General features: G+C 42.3%; 1 protein-coding gene across 1 annotated transcript in view; it reads left to right on the top strand.

Moving 5' to 3' along the window:
* The window catches only part of LOC136834661 (trichohyalin-like), a 1,923-nt gene extending 959 nt beyond the window's left edge, over nucleotides 1–964 (top strand). Inside the window, exon 1 of the mRNA XM_067097247.1 lies at nucleotides 1–964. This exon is cut by the window's left edge and continues 959 nt beyond it. Coding sequence (XP_066953348.1) covers nucleotides 1–964 — 964 coding nt within the window.
* The last annotated feature ends 21,613 nt before the right edge of the window (nucleotides 965–22,577 follow it).

Here is a 22,577-nt window from a genome sequence, read left to right as displayed (position 1 = left end):
ACAGAAAGACAGAGAACTGGAGAGTGCTTTTGACAAGGCCAACGAACTGGACCTCAGACTGAAGGAAATCGAAGCAAACAATCAAGCGCTTGCTTCAGAGAGGGACTGTTTTAAGAGGGCAAATGAAGAGAAGGAGAGGGAAGTAAACCATCAGCAGGAATTACTGGTACGTAGAGCTATAGAAGCTGAGAAGGACCAGTTACACCTGGGAGTGCTAGAAAATCAAATTCTGGACATGAAAGAGGACAACATGGCTCTCCAACGACAACTGGAGTCAGAACTTGATGTCATGAAGAACTGGGTATCTGAACTAGGAGGTGAAAATACCTTGATTAAGCAAGATTTGGGAGACAGATGCCTGGATATCACTTTACTCAAGAAGCAGTTAGGAGATGAACAGGAGAAGACCCAGATTCTAAAAGAAGAAGTCCAGGTCATGAGGAACTGGGTCACAGATTTAGGAGCCGAAAATATCACGCTTAAGGAAGTGCTAGAATGTGCAGAAGGAGAGATCTGCTCTTTGAAGAAGGCAGAAAGTATAAACCTCCGTGAACTTGAACAACTTAGGAAAGAATGTGAAAGATTGAGAGAAAAGTGCACGATACAAGAGGAGAATATAATTAAAGAACGAAAACGTGCCAGGGAGCACCTAAGGACGCAGGAGGAAGAACTCAGAAATCAGGATAAGTATATGTTAATGACGCTCCTCCATGGGACTGCTCAGAGGAACTTCCATCTGGAACATATTGCACTGGACTGTAGAAACAAAAGCCTGGACAACAACAGCAAAGAAAAGGACCCAGACAAGACAAGTGAGGAAAAGGACCTACTTGACCAAGTGCAAAAGTTAGAAGAGGAACAGCACAGGATGTACCACAATGCCCAACAAGAAAAGGATGACTATGGGAAGCAGTGGGCAGTCCTAACCCAGATGGTCGAGGATCTAATTCAGGGAGACGAATGAAAGAATTCCTGAGGAAGCCCAACTCGTGGCAGCTGTTCAGAAGGGACAGACAGCAGATGTAATCGCAATGCCAGCCACCTGTAGCTGATGGAGGAATTTTGGCTGGCTTGCGCAGCAGGAAGGATGCAGGGCATGAGACATCTGAAGGGCAGTATGGATGAGTCACAGGTTGACTTGACGGTTGCAGGGTCGAAGATGCACCTCTGGTGGCAGGGGGGGACTCCTTGATCCTTCCTAGGTTCCTTTCGAGGCGTCCCCCCACGCCTTCCAAGGACCCTCTGAAGGCATTCCCCCACACAACTTCCGAGGTTCCTCTGAAGGTGTTCCCCCACACCTTCTGAGGTTCCTCTGAAGGTGTGACTGGGGTCCTCCCTAGCTGCCTTTGGTGTGACTTCGACAACGCAGTCGTCAGGCCAGTCAGTGACCCATTCATTTGGCTCTTAGCATTATCTAGAATTCGTCAGTCGAGCTTGTCTCCTTATGGAAATCAGTAGCTGTCAGGCTCACTTAAGGGTGGGTATACTAGTTCCAGACATAGGCAACTTAGCCTCTGTCATTGAAACTGGATTTCTGCCTACCTTTTGGATGGTGGCCTGTCTCCTTGAGGAAATCAGTAGCTGTCGGGCCCACTTAAGGTTGGGTATACCAGTTTGAGACATAGGCAACTTTGCCTCTGTCATCAAAACTGGATTTCTGCCCACGTTTTGGATGGTGGCCTGTCTTCTTAAGGAAATCAGTAGCTGTCAGTCCCACTTGAGGGTGGGTATACCAGTTCGAGACATAGGCAACTTTGCCTCTGTCATCTAAACTGGATTTCTGCCCATCTTTTGGATGGTGGCCTGGCTTCTTAAGGAAATCAGTAGCTGTCAGTCCCACTTAAGGGTGTGTATGCCAGTTCGAGACATAGGCAACTTTGCCTCTGTCATCGAAACTGGATTTCTGCCCACCTTTTGAATGGTGGACTGTCTCCTTAAGGAAATCAGTAGCTGTCAGGTCCACTTAAGGGTGGGTATACCAGTTCCAGACATAGGCAACTTTGCCTCTGTCTTCGAAACTGGATTTCTGCCCACCTTTTGGATGGTGGCCTGTCTCCTTAAGAAAATCAGTAGCTGTCAGGCCCACTTAAGGTTGAGTATACCAGTCCGAGACATAGGCAACTTTGCCTCTGTCATCGAAACTGGATTTCTGCCCACCTTTTGGATGGTAGCCTGTCTCCTTAAGGAAACCAGTAGCTGTCAGTCCCACTTGAGGGTGGGTATACCAGTTTGAGACATAGGCAACTTTGCCTCTGTCATCGAAACTGGATTTCTGCCCACCTTTTGGATGGTGGCCTGTCTCCTTAAGGAAATCAGTAGCTGTCAGGCCCACTTAAGGGTGGGTATACCAGTTCAAGACAGGCAACTTAGCCTCTGTCATCGAAACTGGATGTCTGCATACCTTTTGGATGGTGGCCTGTCTCCTTGAGGAAATCAGTAGCTGTCAGGCCCACTTAAGGGTGGGTATACCAGTTTGAGACATAGGCAACTTTGCCTCTGTCATCAAAACTGGATTTCTGCCCACCTTTTGGATGGTGGCCTGTCTCCTTAAGGAAATCAGTAGCTGTCAGACACACTTGAGGGTGGGTATACCAGTTCCAGACATAGGCAACTTTGCCTCTGTCATCGAAACTGGATTTCTGCCCATCTTTTGGATGGTGGCCTGTCTTCTTAAGGAAATCAGTAGCTGTCAGACCCACTTAAGGATGGGTATACCAGTTCGAGACATAGGCAACTTTGCCTCTGTCATCGAAACTGGATGTCTGCCCACCTTTTGGATGGTGGCCTCTCTCCTTAAAGAAATCAGTAGCTGCCAGTCCCACTTAAGGGTGGGTATACCGGTTCAAGACATAGGGAACTTTGCCTCTGTCATCGAAACTGGATTTCTGCCCACCTTTTGGATGGTGGCCTGTCTCCTTAAGAAAATCAGTAGCTGTCAGTCCCACTTAAGGTTGAGTATACCAGTACGAGACATAGGCAACTTTGCCTCTGTCATCGAAACTGGATTTCTGCCCACCTTTTGGATGGTAGCCTGTCTCATTAAGGAAACCAGTAGCTGTCAGTCCTACTTAAGGGTGGGTATACCAGTTTGAGACATAGGCAACTTTGCCTCTGTCATCGAAACTGGATTTCTGCCCACCTTTTGGATGGTGGCCTGTCTCCTTAAGGAAGTCAGTAACTGCCAGGCCCACTTAAGGGTGGGTATACCAGTTCAAGACATAGGCAACTTAGCCTCTGTCATCGAAACTGGATTTCTGCCTACCTTTTGATGGTGGCCTGTCTCAGTAGCTTCAAGCCCACTTAGGAAATCAGACATAGCTGTCAAGCCCACTTGATGGTGGCCTGTCTCCTTAGGGAAATCAGGTTGTGTACCAGTTCGAGACATAGGCAACTTTGCCTCTGTCATCGAAACTGGATTTCTGCCCACCTTTTGGATGGTGGCCTGTCTCCTTAGGGAAATCAGTAGCTGTCGGGCCCACTTAAGGGTGGGTATACCAGTTCAAGACATAGGCAACATTGCCTCTGTCATCGAAACTGGATTTCTGCCAACCTTTTGGATTGTGACCTGTCTCCTTAAGGAAATCAGTAGCTGTTAGGCCCACTTAAGGGTGGGTTTACAAGTCTGAGACATAGGCAACATTGCCTCTGTCATCGAAACTGGATTTCTGCCCACCTTTTGGATGGTGACCTGTCTCCTTAAGGAAATCAGTAGCTGTCAGGCCCACTTAAGGGTGGGTATACCAGTTCCAGACATAGGCAACTTTGCCTCTGTCATCAAAACTGGATTTCTGCCCACCTTTTGGATGGTGGCCTGTCTCAGATAATTGCAAATCAGTAGCTGATCAGGCCCACTTATCAGGTTGGTATACCAGTTTCGAAGACAGTATCGCAACTTTGCCTCTGTCATCGAATGGCTGGATTTCTTCCCCTTGGATGGTGGCCTGTCTCCTTTTCTTGGAAATCATGTAGCTGTCAGGCCCACTTTACCTTTAAATATGGGGTGGGTATACCAATTTTGAGACATAATGGCAACTTTGCCTCTGTCATCAAAACTGGATTTCTGATAACTCATCAATTTTGAAGGAAAAAATTTTGGATGGTGGCCTGTCTCAGCATGAGGAAATCAGTAGCTTAGACTCAGGCCCACCAGCTTATAGTTAGATAGCCGCACCTGGGTATGCCAGTTCGAGACATAGGCAACTTTGCCTCTGTCATCTAAACTGGATTTCTGCCCACTTTTGGATGGTGGCCTGTCTCCTTAAGGAAATCAATCAAAGTAAATCTGTCAGGCCCACTTAAAGGGTGGTGAGTATACCAGTTCCAGACAAACCATGATGCAACTTTGCCTCTGTCATGAAATTAATGAAATGCCATTTAATGCCCACCTTTGGATGGTGGCCTGTCTTCTTAACTGAAAACACTCTGGACAAGTAGCTGTCAGGCCCAACACTTTGACTCTGTCATCCAAACTGGCATTTTCTGTCCCCACCTGCATCTGATCTTTGGATGGTAGCCTGTCTCCTTAATGTGCAGAGATCAGTGATGGCAAGCTCCTTGCTAAGTTGACTGATGTCATTTACAGGAGTTTAAGTATCACCATGCCTGTCAGGCCCAGTTAAGGAGCCTTGAGTGGGTATACCAGTTCTGACATTTGTTCAGATGATCCAGTCAACTTTGCCAGATCTGTCATCAACGTCTGGAACAATTAGAAACCAAGTGGATTTCTGCCCACCTTTGATGGAACTGGCCTGTCTCCTTTTCAAAAGGATGAAATCAGTAGCTGATCAGGCCCAAAGCTTTGAAAGCTCTGTCATCATCAAACTTTTCTGGGCTTGTCTGTCCCCCTTTATGGATGGTAGCCTGTCTCTGACTGGAAATCAGTAGCTGATCAGGCCCAGTTATCATCCGGGTGGGTATACCAGTTCAAAGTAAGGAGTCAGACAATGAGCAGACAACTTTGCCACCTCTGTCATTCTTGGAGAGAAGCAAGCTGGATTGGCTTTCTGCCCACCCTTTTGGATGAGTGCCTGGATCTGTATTCCATTGAAACAAAGACATTGCCCAGCAGCTTCTACAGACCCACTTGACAGAGGTGGGTATACAATGCAGTTTGAGACATAAAGAAGCAACTTTGCCTCTGTCATCTAAAGAAACTGGATTTCTGCCCACCTATTGGATGGTGGCCTGTCTGCAGGAATTCTTAAGAGAAATCAGTAGCTGAGGGTGGTAGGCCCAACTGTCAGAAGTCTCAGGCCTGGAGAGTCATGTCATCCAAACTGGAACCAAAGACTGTGTCCCCATTGTGGATGGATAGCCTGTCTCCTTAAAAGAAAGGAAATCAGTAGCCTGTCAGGCCCAGTTCATCACATCTTGTATTTGGTATACAATACAGCCTCAAAGCTGAGACATCCAACGTGGTCAACTTTCCTCTGGCGCAATCAAGACACGAAACAAGGATTTCTGTTCCCACAAAGTTTTTGGAAATGTTGTCATGGTGGCCTGTCTCTAGTCTTCAACTGGAAATCAGTAAGCTGACACCCACATCTTTCTCCATGGGTATGCCACAGTTCCAGACAAAGGCAAAGCAAATGACACAGATGTTCTTGCCTCTGTCATCTAGGGCTAGAAATATGGGTGGCATTTCCAAGGCCAGAGCCTGCTTTGGATGGTGGCCTGTCAACTCTTGAGGAAAATCAGTAGCTGTCAGGCCCACCTTCCAAGGTTGGGTATACCAGTTCGAGACATGGAACATCTTTGCCTCTGTCATCTAAACTGAGTTTCTGCCCCTGGAGAGGTTTGTCATTTTGGATGGTGGCCTGTGGATGAGGCTAGACTTGATATGTTTGCCAAAAACAAAGTAGCTTCCACCAACCAGGCCCAACACACCAAGCGTGCTGGGTACCAGGCTGGTTGTGTGTGGGGGCAGGCCACCAGTGTCAGGCAAAGAGCAACCCTGCCTCTGTCATCGCAAGTCCTCTGGAACCAACTCGCCCTTAGCCAAGAGTTTCTGCCCAAATGTGGATGCAAAGCAGGCTTTGGAAAGGTGGTGGCCTGTCTTCTTAAATGTGAAAGATAAATATTGCCCAGTAGCTGTCAGGCATCCAACGTGTCAACCTTTGGGTGTAGGTTGTCATCCAAACTGGATTTCTGTTCCCCCTCTTTTCTTTTTATGATGTCTTAGACCTGTATGTGACTCAGTTGAAATAGCATATTAGAAAACTGTGTGATCACATGAATATACCATTAAATAAAAAACAGTTGGTCTCTAGTTAAGCGTGTGGATAGGGTAACCATTTTGTACCCATCTTGTTCAATTCATTTAGTAAGGGTTTTCAATAAAATGTGCATTTTTATAACTTCGAGGTTTATAAAAAAAAAAACTGGCATATTCCATCTGTAGATGCGTGAAACTAGATTTTTGAAAAATAGCCGCCATCTTGCCCACCTTTTCTAAGGATAGTCTTAGGAATGTTTGCCTGCTTGTTTCACTATCTGAACGATTTTTACAGCAATCTGCTGCACTATAAGGAAATCAGTAGCTGTCAGGCCACAACTTTGACATAGCAACTCTCTGTCATCAAAACTGGATTTCTGTCCCCCCTTTTGGATGGTAGCCTGTCTCCTTAAGGAAATCAGTAGCTGTCAGGCCCAGTTAAGGGTGGGTATACCAGTTCCAGACATAGGCAACTTTGCCTCTGTCATCTAAACTGGATTTCTGCCCACCTTTTGGATGGTGGCCTGTCTCCTTGAGGAAATCAGTAGCTGTCAGGCCCACTTAAGGGTGGGTATACCAGTTCCAGACAAAGGCAACTTTGCCTCTGTCATCTAAACTGGATTTCTGCCCACCTTTTGGATGGTGGCCTGTCTTCTTAAGGAAATCAGTAGCTGTCAGGCCCAACTTTGGCTCTGTCATCCAAACTGGATTTCTGTCCCCCCTTTTGGATGGTAGCCTGTCTCCTTAAGGAAATCAGTAGCTGTCAGGCCCAGTTAAGGGTGGGTATACCAGTTCCAGACATAGGCAACTTTGCCTCTGTCATCGAAACTGGATTTCTGCCCACCTTTTGGATGGTGGCCTGTCTCCTTGAGGAAATCAGTAGCTGTCAGGCCCCCTTAAGTTTGGGTATACCAGTTTGAGACATATGCAACTTTGCCTCTGTCATCTAAACTGGATTTCTGCCCACCTTTTGGATGGTGGCCTGTCTCCTTAAGGAAATCAGTAGCTGTTAGGCCCACTTAAGGTTAGGTATACCAGTTCCAGACATAGGCAACTTTGCCTCTGTCATCGAAACTGGATTTCTGCCCACCTTTTGGATGGTGGCCTGTCTCCTTAAGGAAATCAGTAGCTGCCAGGCCCACTTAAGGATACCATTTCAGACATAGGCAACTTTGCCTCTGTCATCGAAACTGGATTTCTGCCCACCTTTTGGATGGTGGCCTGTCTCCTCAAGGAAATCAGTAGCTGTCAGGCCCACTTAAGGTTGGGTATACCAGTTCCAGACATAGGCAACTTTGCCTCTGTCATCGAAACTGGATTTCTGCCCACCTTTTGGATGGTGGCCTGTCTCCTTAAGGAAATCAGTAGCTGTCAGGCCCACTTAAGGTTGGGGATACCAGTTCCAGACATAGGCAACTTTGCCTCTGTCATCGAAACTGGAATTCTGCCCACCTTTTGGATGGTGGCCTGTCTCCTTAAGGAAATCAGTAGCAGTCAGACCCACTTTAGGTTGGGTATACCAGTTTGAGACATAGGCAACTTTGCCTGTGTCATCGAAACTGGATTTCTGCCTACCTTTTGGATGGTGGCCTGTCTCCTTAAGGAAATCAGTAGTTGTCAGGCCCACTTAAGGTTGGGTATACCAGTTCCAGACATAGGCAACTTTGCCTCTGTTATCGAAACTGGATTTCTGCCCACCTTTTGGATGGTGGCCTGTCTCCTTAAGGAAATCAGTAGCTGTCAGGCCCACTTAAGATTGGGTATGCCAGTTTGAGACATAGGCAACTTTGCCTCTGTCATCGAAACTGGGTTTCTGCCCACCTTTTGGATGGTGGCCTCTCTCCTTAAGGAAATCAGTAGCTGTCAGGCCCAGTTAAGGGTGGGTATACCAGTTCCAGACATAGGCAACTTTGCCTCTGTCATCGAAACTGGATTTCTGCCCACCTTTTGGATGATGGCCTGTCTCCTTGAGGAAATCAGTAGCTGTCAGGCCCACTTAAGGGTGGGTATACCAGTTTGAGACATAGGCAACTTTGCCTCTGTCATCTAAACTGGATTTCTGCCCACCTTTTGGATGGTAGCTATCAGGCCCACTTTTGGGTATACCAGTTCAAGACATAGGCAACTTTGCCTTTGTCATCGAAACTGGATTTCTGTCCACCTTTTGGATGATGGCCTGTCTCGTTGAGGAAATCCATAGCTGTCAGGCCCACTTAGGGTGGGTTTACTAGTTCGAGACATACAGTTGGCAACTTTGCTCTTGTCATCGAAACTGGATTTCTGCCCACCTTTGGATGGTGGCCTGTCTCCTTAAGGAAATCAGTAGCTGTCAGGCCCACTCAAGGTTGGGTATACCAGTTCCAGACATAGGCAACTTTGCCTCTGTCATCGAAACTGGATTTCTGTCCACCTTTGGATGATGGCCTGTCTCCTTAAGGAAATCCATAGCTGTCAGGCCCACTTAAGATTGGGTATGCTAGTTTGAGACATACAGTTGGCAACTTTGCTCTTGTCATCGAAACTGGATTTCTGCCCACCTTTTGGATGGTGGCCTGTCTCCTTAAGGAAATCAGTAGCTGTCATACCCACTCAAGGGTGGGTATACCAGTTCCAGACATAGGCAACTTTGCCTCTGCCATCGAAACTGGATTTCTGTCCACCTTTTGGATGATGGCCTGTCTCCTTAAGGAAATCCATAGCTGTCAGGCCCACTTAGGGGTGGGTTTACCAGTTCGAGACATACAGTAGGCAACTTTGCTCTTGTCATCGAAACTGGATTTCTGCCCACCTTTTGGATGGTGGCCTGTCTCCTTAAGGAAATCAGTAGCTGTCAGGACCACTTACTGTTCCTCTGTAGTTTCCCTTAAATGTTCCTCTTAAGTTCCCATTTCTAGTTCATCCCGAAGTCCCCCCTAATAGTTCACATACTGTCCCCTTATGTTCCCACTAAAGGTCCTACTACTAGTTCCCCCTGTTCCCCTTAAGTTTCTCCTACTTGTTTCCCCTAATGTTCCCCCTGAGTTCTCCTTCTAGTTCCCATAAGTTCCCCTAATGTTCCCCTTCTAGTTCCTCCCTAAGATTTCCCTAATATTCCCTTTTGGTTTGAATATGAAAAATACCTTGGTTTGAATCTGTGACCTGTTTTATGCTGAATGTGAAAACCATCTTACTTTGAACGTGCAGACTATTTCGGTTTGAATTTGCGTCTAATTTTGGCGATTTTGGTTTGTTACGTGCAACCAATTTCAGTTTTAACATACAGAGCATAATTTATTATGTTTTGAACATGCAATTCTCTCAAAGTCCACTTGCTATTAAACCATTGCTTGAGTGAAAAAAAATTTGATAGATAGGATGCTATAATGACATTAGATCCCCTGGGACTGTCAATGAACATTTACTTGTTTTTGTGAAACAGCTAGATTTTAACAAAAGATGCGCTCCTGAAACTTTGTAATTTGGTTGGTTAAAATCACGCTGACCTTGTGCCGGCATGGCCTCTTGCCCGAAAGCAGGTTGTAAGTACAGTACGGTGTCTCGAAGTGGATAATAGACCTGTTATGGACTTTTGAAATCTTCCTACCAACAGAGATTAAGTTGCTAAGTTTAATTTTCACGTACAATTTAACATTTACTGTAAACCAGTTTATTTCCGGAGGTTAATTATATTTGTGAATACAAAATAAAAAAAAAAATTCTTTGCATGACAAGATTTATATTAGCTGATATTTTTTTTAACCATCTAAAGCAACCTACCTATTCTATTTATTTTTTTTCAAGCGTTCAAAATTTTCCCAAAATTCGCTTTCTATCGCTCGAACACTAGTGAAACAATTTCATTTTGAAGCTGGCCTTTAAAATATCGAAAAAAAGGTAACTTAACCAATTTTTTTCAAGAATTTACTTTTATTTATTCCAGAATGTATTTTTACAAACTTCATTCAAATGGCGCCTCTTCTAATAACATATTCTAAATTGACATCATCAAAGGTATTTATCAAAAGTATCTTATATCAAACTGTCTCCTAAAAATGTATTTATCTTTTAATTCCTGAAAACCAATTTACCTCTAAGCAGAAATCCTACTTAAACAGAAAAGAAGAATCTAAAATTTCTACACCTACTGAAAACGTTGAACGCTTATCAAATGCTGATATATTTACCGTCAGCTACAAAAAAAAAAAAAAAAACAACTATTTATCATCCCGTATCACCGGAACTTATGATAGCCAATACTTCACGTCATTCCTGATTACCTATTGCTTGTTCCACCTGGAATGCAAAGCAATTGGAATGAGTGTGACTTATTTGTAAGTTGTTAAATCACGTAGGAAATAAAATTTCGACAAAGTATTTAGACTCTACTTTATCAGTCGTTCTTCCCATGCACCCCTTAGCCACTCGTTTTCACTGGTTTTCAGATATTGGCCCAGGGCTCTGCTCTCGATGTTGACGCAGTCCTCTATACTTGGTAGACATTTCCCTCCTTCCTTTCGTGTTAGGTATAGTCTGTCTGTATTTGATCTTGGGTGTAGTGCTTTGTGTATTGTCATGTGTTTCCTAGTTTTCTGGTCTATGCTGCGGAGTTCAGCCTTCGTCCGCTGCTCATGTGTTTATGGCTTTCATGTTTCCGGCGTTGAGTTTTGGCTTGAGTATCGCCTTAAGTCTCTGCATATATTCTTTCCTGATCGTGTCCTTCATCTCTTGGTGTTTTATATACACTCATTCTATTATTCCCAGGCATTTGTGTTTGATGCTGTTCCCGACTGGTAGCTTTATCCCTTCAGTCCTTGTCACTTTGCCTTTATTATTATTATTATTATTATTATTATTATTATTATTATTATTATTATTATTATTATTATTATTATTAGTTTGCTTAGAGACCGTCATTGGTTGTTCAAAGGTAATTTACAAATTTTCAGTATTTTTCAGGTTGATATTTCAGCTGTTACAAAACAGAAAACCAATGTCATGTTTTAGTAGAAAGTCTTTCTCAGCAACAGAAGTGAGTTTTTGAAATTCATTTTCCAAAGACGCTGAGATGGTGGCAAACTATATTTATGACGCATGAACCTGCGCAAGAAACTGACGTTAGAATTGCCTAAAAAAGCAAAGCAATTGGAGTGTCACATTCTTATGAGGTTTCCAAGAAGTTCCCAGGATGAGGACATTTGCAAAGAGCTTTCATAGCAATATTTGAATCTGTCCGACGTCGCGGTATTTCAGAAGCGATTTTGATCAGAATCTACACTTGTGAAGACACCCATCTTTATCAGGAGAGAGAGAGAGAGAGAGAGAGAGAGAGAGAGAGAGAGAGAGAGAGAGAGAGAGAGAGAGAGAGAGATTAATTCATATTTATTCCTTTGATCACTGACGCTGGTACATTTATACGTAAAATTAGATGGTATTTATTTTTATCTGTTTATTTATTTTTTTCTTTTTTTGGCGTCATTGATGTTTAGACGGACCTCCAAGACTTGCATGTTTGAGTAGTGTTTTGAAAATTACTGCTTCTCCACTAATGCTTCATTCAACAGAGAGAGAGAGAGAGAGAGAGAGAGAGAGAGAGAGAGAGAGAGAATGCAAAACGCATCACCTACTGGAACGTTTTACGCTAGCTTCCGAGAAGTGATTAGAATCGAAAGGCAAAACTTGGCAATTGGGAGGTGTTGGTGGCCATGAATATTTTTCGTCTTTCGAAATTATCTCTTATTCATCCGTCGTCCTTGAATTACACTGTCGTCCTTGTTTGCATTGTGAGAGAAGATTCTCCTCTCTCTCTCTGCACCAATGAATATCCCTGATTCAGAGATAATCATTACTCCCTGTTTGGCACTTCCATAATTAACGGATCAAATAGCTTTAAGCTTTCAGCTTCTGCCGATACGTTTTGCCTGTACTTTATTGTTTCAGCTTTGTTAATAATTGTATCCCTCTTTGCTGTTTTATATTTACCGTGAGTGTGAAATGAATCATAATAAGCACCCAAACATAAATGCATTGATACATACTTACATTATATATGTGTGTGTGTGGGAGGGGGGTGCGTGTTCCTCTGTGTGTGAAATAAGATCTAACATTATGTAATATAAACTTCCTCATGAAAGATCCGACTCGAGAACGGGCCATGATTCCTGAAACGCAGAAAAAAAGCGGTTTTCATGTACCAAAAGGGAAGAGACAAGTGTGAAAGGCGAACTGTGATGAGCGTTTCACATTAATTGAGCGAAAGACAGATCACGAACCCATTAAGTCTCTCAGGAGAGAAGAGAACGAGGAGGAGTTTCAAGAACCCATTAAAGTTATGTAGGAATTATCTTATGTTTCCTTTGAAGTGATTATGCTTAATATTACTCAATAAATGAGCATCTGATTCCATTCTGACTGAGAAATGTATCTCTTTTGGACAAAATAATTTATAGAAGTGTACCTGAGGATGAACTTCACTTGAGGAGAAAAGCAGGTTGGCTTCGAAGTCGCGAGGCAAAGGCAGGATCTAAGGGATCTAATTGGATGTCCTCCAGTCAAGGAAGTGTTGATTGAACCTTGAGGGTCCTTTTGGCAAGGGGGGAGGGAGCGAGGATAGTAGATCTGAATTCCGTGAAGGACCTGCCAGATAATATCACAAGATCCACCTCGCATGGTTCAATGCAAAGCAAATTGCCCTCTTGTTTTCTTCCTGGAAAACTGCACGTGGGACCTCTCAGGAGCCATGTTTGTTTATGATGAATTGGGTTCATAGAAATGCTTTCGTGCATATTTATACATCCATATGTACGTAATGACATATATGTATATATGCATATGTACATACACACATACATAATTACTTTAAAGAAGGATGATAATACGAATACAGTAAAACTAAAAAAAAAAAAAAAAAAATATTCCCAGGTTATCTTGAACCTTCTCCGTCATCATTACGAGAAAAGATTTCCCTCATACCCTAAATCCTATCTCCTATCTCATGATGGCCATCGAAGCTTGTACCTTTAGGCTTGCACCTTCAAGTAGTTGCGATCTCCCGACGTTCCCTGCCATCAAGGAGGAGGTCAAGAGGTGCCATCGAACGGAAGGCAGCGGGCGGGAAAGACTCATACTATACCTCCCTCCTTCATTCCAGTGAACTAGCCGAAGCGATATCTCATGATGTTCATTCTGTTATTTCTCTTTCTTTCCTCCTTAGGTGGAAAGCTTTCCTGGAAGAGATTTATCCCTCGGGTGGTGTCGCTTTTAAAACCACAAAGCAAATTAGTTTAATTTTCAAGATATACATTTGGGTCTGAACTCTCTTGAACAAGTAACTGATAGGAACCAAAATACTTTGTGTCTCATTTAATACATGCCATTTTCACCATGGTATATTAACATTTCCATTTCACATATTATGGGGATGCAATGCTTATCAGAAATTGTAGTTTAGTTAACATGTAGCGATTCACCTTTGCACTTTAATCACGGCTAGAGTCCATGTCCTTAAGAAAGTCACAGTAGTTGTGCAGAATTCAGATTTCAGCAGAAACGTATTTGTTTCTGTTCATTTTGTTCTCCGAACTCGATTTTGAATAACTTTGACCTCTTCGACCGAACTGCGGAATTGAAAAGGGAGGGAGACCATGATTCGAAAATGACATATCAGTGTCACTACCTCAGCCCTCACTTCACACATGTACACATGCATCCCAGAGAGAGAGAGAGAGAGAGAGAGAGAGAGAGAGAGAGAGAGAGAGAGAGAGAGGGAAAACTTTACATTTCGGCCTAGGAAAAACATGTTATGAATTGGGTTGATTTTTTTCCCCAACGTATCTCGGTTGGAGTTCCAGTATGCCGGTATCAGGAATATTGCACCAGTCTATCCGTTTGATAAGTATATGTATTTTAGAAGAAAAATAAAAAAATAAAAAAATTTAAACATACTTTTATTAAAATGCCCTGAAAAGTAAAGAATAATATTTTGATACACACCAGGATTTTCTTACAATAAATCATGTCTATAAAAATAAAAGCGTTGGCCCCAAACATGGAAGGAAATGCTGCAAGAAATTAAAAATCTATTTCTTTTCGTATAGCATGTTTGGGGCCAACGCTTTTATTTTTAAAGACATGATTAATTGTAAGAAAATCCCGGTGTATCTCAAAATATTATTTCTGTACTTTTTAGTGCATTTTAATACTTACTTCTTCGTTTTAACGTGCTAAAAGTATGTTTACGGGGGATGGTGAGGGAAGGGAAAAGGGAGGGAAGAAGGAAGGCGGAGGGGGAGTAGGAAGGTGAGGGGAGGGGAGGAAGGAAAGGGAGGGGAAGAAGAAGGGAAGATGGAAGGTGAGGGGAGGGGAGGAGGGAAGAGGAAGGGAAGGTGAGGTGGAGGGAAGGAGAAAGGAGGAGAGGGAGAAGGGGCAGGGGAGGGGAGGAAAATGAGAAAGGAATGGAGGGAGAAGGGGCAGGGGGGAGGAAAATGAGAAAGGAATGGAGGGAAAGAGGAGGGGAGGGGTGGAAGAGGAAGGGGTAGGGGAGGGATGGGGATGGGGAAGGTGGAAGTGGGAGGGGTTGGGGAGGGGGGATGGAAGAGGGAACGGGAGGGGGAGGAGAGCTAAATTAACACTTGATTGTGTGCTCCGGAAGGGGGAAGGGGAACCAGGGAAGATAGGGGAGGGAGGGAGAAGGAAAGGGAGGGGAAGGTGGGAGGGGAGGGGATAGGGAAGGTGGAAGGGAGGGAAAGGGGAGGGTGGGGAAGGGGGCGGGGATGGAAGAGGGAATGGGAGGGGGAGGACAGCTAAATTAACACGATTGTGTACTATGGAATGGGGAGGGGAAGGGCGAGGGGAGGGAGAAGGCGAAGGAGAGGGGAGGAAGAAGGGGAGGGATGGTGGAAGTGGAGGGAATGGAAGAGGGAAGGGGAGGGGAGGACACAGCTAAGTCAACACTTAATCATGTGCTCCAGAAGGGGGAGAGGGGGAGGAGGAGGATGGAAGAGGGAAGGGGATGGAAGGGAAGGAGGAGGAGGACACAGCTGAATTAACATTTGATGCATGCTCCAGAAGGGGGGAAAGGGGAATGGAAGTGGAGGGCATGGAAAAGGGAAGGGGAGGGAAGAGGGAAGGGGAGGGAAGAGGGAAGGGGAAGGGTAGGACACAGCTAAATTAACATTTGATCGTGTGCTCCGGAAGGGGGAGGGGGAGGGGAGGGGAGGGGAAGGGGGAGACCTTACAGACCTTACAGTTCGTGCGGGTTGCCCCAGGTCCCTCAGTGTCTACCAGAGAATTGCCAATGCATCTTCCGGTATATTTTGTATCTTCCAATCTTGGATGGTCTGGGATGCATCTTAGATATTTGTCGAGCTTATTCTTAAACACATCTGCGCTCACTCCTGATATGTTCCTCAGATGAGCTGGTAGCGCATTGAATAGACGCTGCATTATCGATGCTGATGTGTGGTGGATTAATGTCCTGTGTGCTTTCCTTAGTTTTCCTGGTATCGTTTTGGGCACTATTAATCTACCTCTGCTTGCTCTTTCTGATATTTTTAGCTCCATGATGTTTTCGGTAATTCCCTCTATTTGTTTCCATGCCTGGATTATCATGTAGCGTTCTCTTCTTTCAAGACTATATAAATTTAAGAATTGTAGTCTTTCCCAGTAGTCAAGGTCCTTAACTTCTTCTGTTCTAGCTGTAAAGGACCTTTGTACATTCTCTCTATTTGTGCAATATCCTTTTGGTAGTGTGGGTACCATATTATATTGCAATATTCAAGTGAACTATGTACGTACGTTTTATAAAGCATAATCATGTGTTCGGCTTTTCTTGTTTTGAAGTGCCGGAACAACATTCCCATTTTTGCTTTGCATTTTGCCAATAGTATTGCTATTCGATCATTGCATAACATATTCCTGTTCAACATCACACCAAGGTCTTTAACTGCTTCCTTATTTGTGATTGTCTCATTATTAGGTCCTTTATATGCATATAGCATTCCTTCTTTATCACCATAGTTTATTGATTCAAATTTATCGAAGTTAAATACCATCCTATTTATCTCTGCCCATTTATATATTTTGTTTAGGTCTCTTTGCAGCGAGTTCGTATCTTCATCACAAGTAATTTCTCTACTTATTCTTGTGTCATCGGCGAAACTTCTCACTACCGAGTCCTTAACATTACTCTCTATGTCTGCAATCATAATCACAAACAGCAATGCAGCTAACACCGTACCTTGTGGCACACCGGATATTACTGTAGCTTCATCCGATTTCTCGTTGTTTGCAATCATTATTTGTATTCTGTTTTGCAAAAATTCTTTTATCCATCTTCCTACTTTGTCCACAATGTTATGTTTTCTAATTTTTTTCGCTAATATATTATATTATGGTGTACCTTGTCAAAAGCTTTTGCAAAGTCTAGGTAAACCACATCTGTATCTTTTTCGTTTATCATATTTTTATATATGCTTTCATGGTGGACTAACAGTTGGGTTTGTGTACTTTTTCTGGGTACAAAACCATGTTGTCCTATATTAAACAAACTACTCTTCATTAAATGTTTCATTATATTTTTTTATTGCCCTTTCATAAACTTTCATAATATGAGATGTCAGACTCACAGGCCTATAATTACTTATCTCTAGTCTTGATCCACCTTTGAAAATAGGGGTAATATATGCTAATTTATGCTCATCATAAATCTTGCCTGTATCTATACTTTGTCTTAATAATATTGCGAGCGGCTTTGCGACTGAATGAACCACTTTCTTTAACAAAATGGCCTGCACAATATAGGCTTCAGTAATATCTATGTCCGATATATATTCACTATTTTCATCTCTTATTTCTGTATCATTATCTTCATTATCAATTCTAGGTGTAAATTCACTCTTATATCTTTCTTATATCTTTCTGCTAATATGTTACATATTTCCTTTTTTTCATTCATTAATCTCCCTTCAGTTCTTAGAGGGCCTATTTCTACTCTTTTAGAGGGCCTATTTCTACTCTTGGATGGAAGAGGAAAGGGGAGGGGAGGACACGAATTAATTAACACTTGATCGTGTGCTTTGGAAGGGGAGGGGGAGGGGATGGAAGAGGGAAGGGGAGGGGAGGAAAGAGGGAAGGGGAGGGGAGGACACAAATGAATTAATACTTGATCGTGTGCTTTGGAAGGGGGAGGAGAGGGAAGGGGAGGGGGAGGAAAGAGGGAAGGGAAGGACATAAATTAATTAACACTTGGTCGTGTGCTTTGGGAGGGGGAGGGGATGGAAGAGGGAAGGGGAGGGGAGGAAAGAAGGAAGGGGAGGGAAGGAAAGAGGGAAGGTGAGGACACAAATTAACTCCTGATCGTGTTCTTTGGAAGGGGAGGGGGGGGATGGAAGAGGGAAGGGAGGGGAGGAAGAGGGAAGAGGGAAGAGGAAAGAGGAGAACACACATAAATTAATTAACACTTGATTGTGCTTTGGAAGGGGAGGAGGAGGGGATGGAAGGGATGGAAGAGGGAAGAGAGGGATGGGGAGGGAAAGAGGGAAGGGGAGGACATAAATTAATTAACACTTGATCGTGTGTTTTGGAACGGGGAAGGGAGGGGGGGATGGAAGAGGGAAGGGGAGGAGGGAAGGGAGGGAAGGGAGGAGGGGAGGAAGAGGAGGAGGAGGAGAGGGAAGGGGAGGGAGGACATATATTAATTAACACTTGATCATGTGCTTTGGAAGGGGAAGAGGGAGGGGGATGGAAGAGGGAAGGAGAACACTTGGGGGGGAGGAAAGAGGGAAGGGGAGGACATATATTAATTAACACTTGATCGTGTGCTTTGGAAGGGGAAGAGGGAGGGGATGGAAGAGGGAAGGAGAGGGGGAGGAAAGAGGGAAGGGGAGGACACAAATTAATTAACACCTGATCATGTGCTTTGGAAGGGGGGAGGGATGGAAGGGGATGGAAGGGAGGAAAGAGGGAAGTGGGAAGGGAAGGGGATGGAAGGGGAGGGGAGGGGAAGGGGAGGGAAGGGAAGGGGGAGGACACAGCTAAATTAACACTTTATTGTATGCTGGGGGAGGGGATGGAAAAGGGAAGGGGAAGGGAATGGAAGAGGGAAAGGGGAGGGGTTATATAGAAGATAGATTCTACCGAGTCAAAGAAGTTGTGAAATGTACGAGTAGTTTCATACAAATCCTGAGATACTGGGAGAGGTCACTGTAGGGTCACTAGAGGTCACTGCTAACCTGCTGATCGTTTAAGGTCGTATTGTCACCAGGATTGAGTAACCATGCAAAATTTCAGGCCCATCGGACGAAGGGAACAGGTTGAAAATTGAGTTACAAGATTTGAGGACAGACAGACAGACAGACAGACAAACACAGAAGTCAAGTTAAATAAGAGCATGTAATAAAAACATAACATATCGCCTAACTTGGGCTGATTTTCCCTAAGAGTTAATTGCCACCCGAAGCACTTCAAAATGGTAATATAGGCTACGCGTCAAAGATTTACAGTTGTAGAAGGAGGATCGTTTAATGCCATTCCTTACTTGCCTTTCACCATTAAGATAAAAAGACTTTAATGATTATAAAGTCACTGAATGCTTAGGCTGGAGATTTAGCGATTTCTTACCATCTTTCAAGACCACTTCAATTTCATGGTTAAGTATCCAAAGCGCTGTGAGATGCTTTGTCTTCTGAAAGGAATATTTTTCATTTGGGTAAAAACTGCGAAGGAAAGAGTAATCCATCTTGCGTCAGCCAAGTTATCTGCTGTTAATCCTATTAAAAGGAGCTTAAACAGTGGAAGCCAAAATGATCCGGAAATGACCATTATATTCTCCTCAACAGCATCCCTGCATAAAAAATGTCAAGGTTTGATGTAAAAAACAAAACTGGAGGCAGAGAAAAAACTTAAATAAATCTCTCTCATCCTGTTTACTAAGGTGTGTCGTAGTTTGTAATATAAGCAATGGACGCTGTTAAAAAGCCTTCATCTTAGTGTGATATAACCTTACTCCCATCAGATGATGAAGTTTCTCCCTGGGTCAAAAACACCAGCTTAAAACGCCAGCATACCGGAGATAAAAAAGACATTTGTTGTTCAAGTCTCGAGAGGCCATTAGCATTTAGGGACCAGCTGCTAAGGAGTATGAAATAAGAGTTTGTAGTATGGTAATTAACACGCAACAACGCACGAAATGAAACTTAAACAAAATAATAGAAAATTATGTTTAACGAACATAAAAACGTAAATTAAACGGTAGAACAAATCTTGAAAGTACGCTTGAAAACCCTCTCCGTTTCATATATCATAGTGTAATTGTGTAAAAGGGGAAAATATGAAATATGAGCCTCTTGGTAGTTCCAAGTCATTGTGGATTTTTTCATTATTTTTCGTGTTCATCAAAGCGAGAAGTTTATCGGTAATTACCGACACAAATATCTAAGAACTGGAAAATCTACTCCAGCAGAAACTGGATTTTATAAGACAAATTACTGACAGTCAACCCAGAAATAGATTTTTTATGACATAAATTTAAAATTCTCTCTCCTCCGTAGGGGTGTATTGCCGTCATTGCATCCTCACGCGGTGTACTGTAAGCATTGCTTAAGATTCCTTACAGGTCCCTTCGGCCCCCAACTGCAACTCCTTTCATTCCTTTTACTATACCTCCACTCATATTTTCTTTGTTTCATCTTTCTATCCACTCTCTCCTAAAAATTGTTTCATAGTGCAACTGCAAGGTTCTCCTCCTGTTACGCCTTTCAAACCTTTTCTACTCTAAGTTTCCCTTTCAGTGCTGAATGACCTCTTAGGTCCGAGCGCTTGATCATTGGCCTAAGTTCTATATTCCATTTCATTCCAAAATTCTCTCTCTCTCTCTCTCTCTCTCTTTCTCTCTCTCTCTCTCTCTCTCTCTCTCTCTCTCTCTGTTTCTTAACTTCATTTTCCCTTATGTATCTTTCATATCCTTTCACTTATTGTTTCCATTCCTTCCTTCTCGTAAATCTAATTAGTTCTTCCCTTCATCTCACAAACTCCGTTACACCAGTCCATGAATTCTCAGGCATGTAAGCAAACCCTGTGGCTGTGTGTATTTGTGTGTGTGTGTGTGTGAGTGTGAGTGATTGAGAGAGAGAGAGAGAGAGAGAGAGAGAGAGAGGATTAAAAATGTTCCTTCCTCAGGAATAAAGAAATATTTCTCTATAAATGTGTCAAGGTTCTACCCATAAATTCGTTATGCCAGGGGAGCATGAATTTTATAGAGGCTTTCATAAGCTGTGTATGGGTACAGATATGATGGAGGTATTCCATTAAACTGAGACAAAGAGTATATGTCCCTTCTTTATATACTGTATATATATATATGTATATATATATATATATATATATATATATATATATATATATATATATATATATATATATATATATATATATATATAAATGTATGTATTGGTTTTCGCTTAAGTTCGTGTTTTCCATTCACTCTTATTTATATCTTTCATTATTTCTTTTTATAAAAGTTTTGGGGTTTCCCCTTGTGGTGGTGGTGGTTCCCGTATGACCTAAATTTTCCCATGAATTTACCAACATTTAACGATGAGGTAGACACCGTTATCACGGCAGGAAATTGAGTCGTATTTTCATGTTTCTTTAGGTAAAAATATAGTAGTTGACCGATGTGTGTTGTAGATTTTGCTTCAAGTAATTTTAGAATGAAAACCTAGTCTAGCGTCGGCAAGAGTTTTTGGTAATCAAGGAACCTGTCGGTTTTTATCATTATTACTGTTTCGCGTTCAGGCTGCTGATGGATTTAAGAGGAAATATATTGCGTAGTGTTATATCCAGCTGGCGGAAGGGAAAGCTTTAAAGAACTGAGTATGCATTGCACGGTTTAAAGCAATAAAATATTTAAGAATGCCCAACGGTTTTAGAGGTTACCAGTTCTTGAAGGAAAACTAATTAGAAGTTTCTTCAGATTACTCCCTTTGGGTGCTGGCATGGACATAGTGAATATTTTAGAAGTTTACCCAGCACTGAACCGGGTGGCAAAAAGCTCTCAGCACGAGTTCTAGATTAACATGACCATGAACTTTTTCTTGTAATACTGAGAATAATTCCTTTGGCATCTCATCTTCTCCTTTTTACCTCAGATGAAGTTTCACATTCGTTATTTTTTTTCAAACTAGATATCATCAGAAGCAAAACCTGTTCTTTCATAGTTAAAACTATTAAAGCCGTATTTTCCAAAGGTATAACTATCATAGTTCTGATGAAATCATAATATAAAATTGATATAACTTAATTTGCAACGCTGCTGTGTAAATATTTTGAAGAGCTGTTTCCGAGGGCTGTTACTGAAGTTATCGTAATCGTGTAATGACATAATTTGCAAGTCCCAAATCAAGGGCAAAGTACGACCTATTAAGGTTTTAATGAAATATGTTGAATCAAAACTGAAATCTAATTAAAAAATGCAAAAGATTTTGTGTATTTTATATATATATTATATATATATATATATATATATATATATATATATATATATATATATATATATATATATATATATATATATATATATATATATATATATATATATATATATATATATATATATATATATATATATATATATATATTATAAACTTCATGCGAAAAAATTATTAATAGAATAAATGCATAAAAATCAAGGTTTACCTAACTACATACTATAAAATTAGAAGAAATATTTATATTTCTTGTAGCCTGTTTAGATCTTTTGCAAGGTCATTTTACACTAATGCCCGAAAACTAATGCAGAAGTGAATGATTCAGTATAAGTGAACACCAATAATAATCAAATGCTTCTCCATCCATATTTCTCCCCTTCACTGAAACCACTAAGTCTTCCATTCGCGGCTGATAACATCCAAAAGGCGAATTTCCAGAATAGGAAGGTTTGGGAGAACATGATGAAGCATCTTCGACTGAGCTTAAATCCATCAACGCAATCTGGTTCTCTGACGAAATAGAGTTTCATTTGGTTTAGGGGCCCAGGGGTCCACACTAAGCTCCCTAAGCATCACCTTTGTACCACTTTTGTATTGTACAAGGCATGAGCTGACACAAGAATGGCGTAATCTATGACAGCAAACTGACCAATTAACCTTGTTGTGCTGGCACGGGCTCTTGCTTCTAAGTTAGGCCGTAACCAGTCAGCCGCTGACGAAGACCTCAATAGTGGCTGATTGCTGATGCTATCGGACAGTTTATTTTGCTCAATTTTAGATGCACAGCAGTGTTGATGTTTGTTTATCACGATACTTACACTTCATCATCTTTCTTTGTGAGCTTCCTGTATTGATGACGTTTTCTGAAGTCCACTGAATTAAAGATTTTTCTTTCATTATGA

The sequence above is a fragment of the Macrobrachium rosenbergii genome, chromosome 54, assembly GCF_040412425.1.
Source record: "Macrobrachium rosenbergii isolate ZJJX-2024 chromosome 54, ASM4041242v1, whole genome shotgun sequence".
Classification (NCBI taxonomy): Eukaryota; Metazoa; Arthropoda; class Malacostraca; order Decapoda; family Palaemonidae; genus Macrobrachium; species Macrobrachium rosenbergii.
The sequence above is the reverse complement of the archived record's forward strand: the minus strand, read 5'-3'. Positions and strand labels throughout refer to the sequence as shown.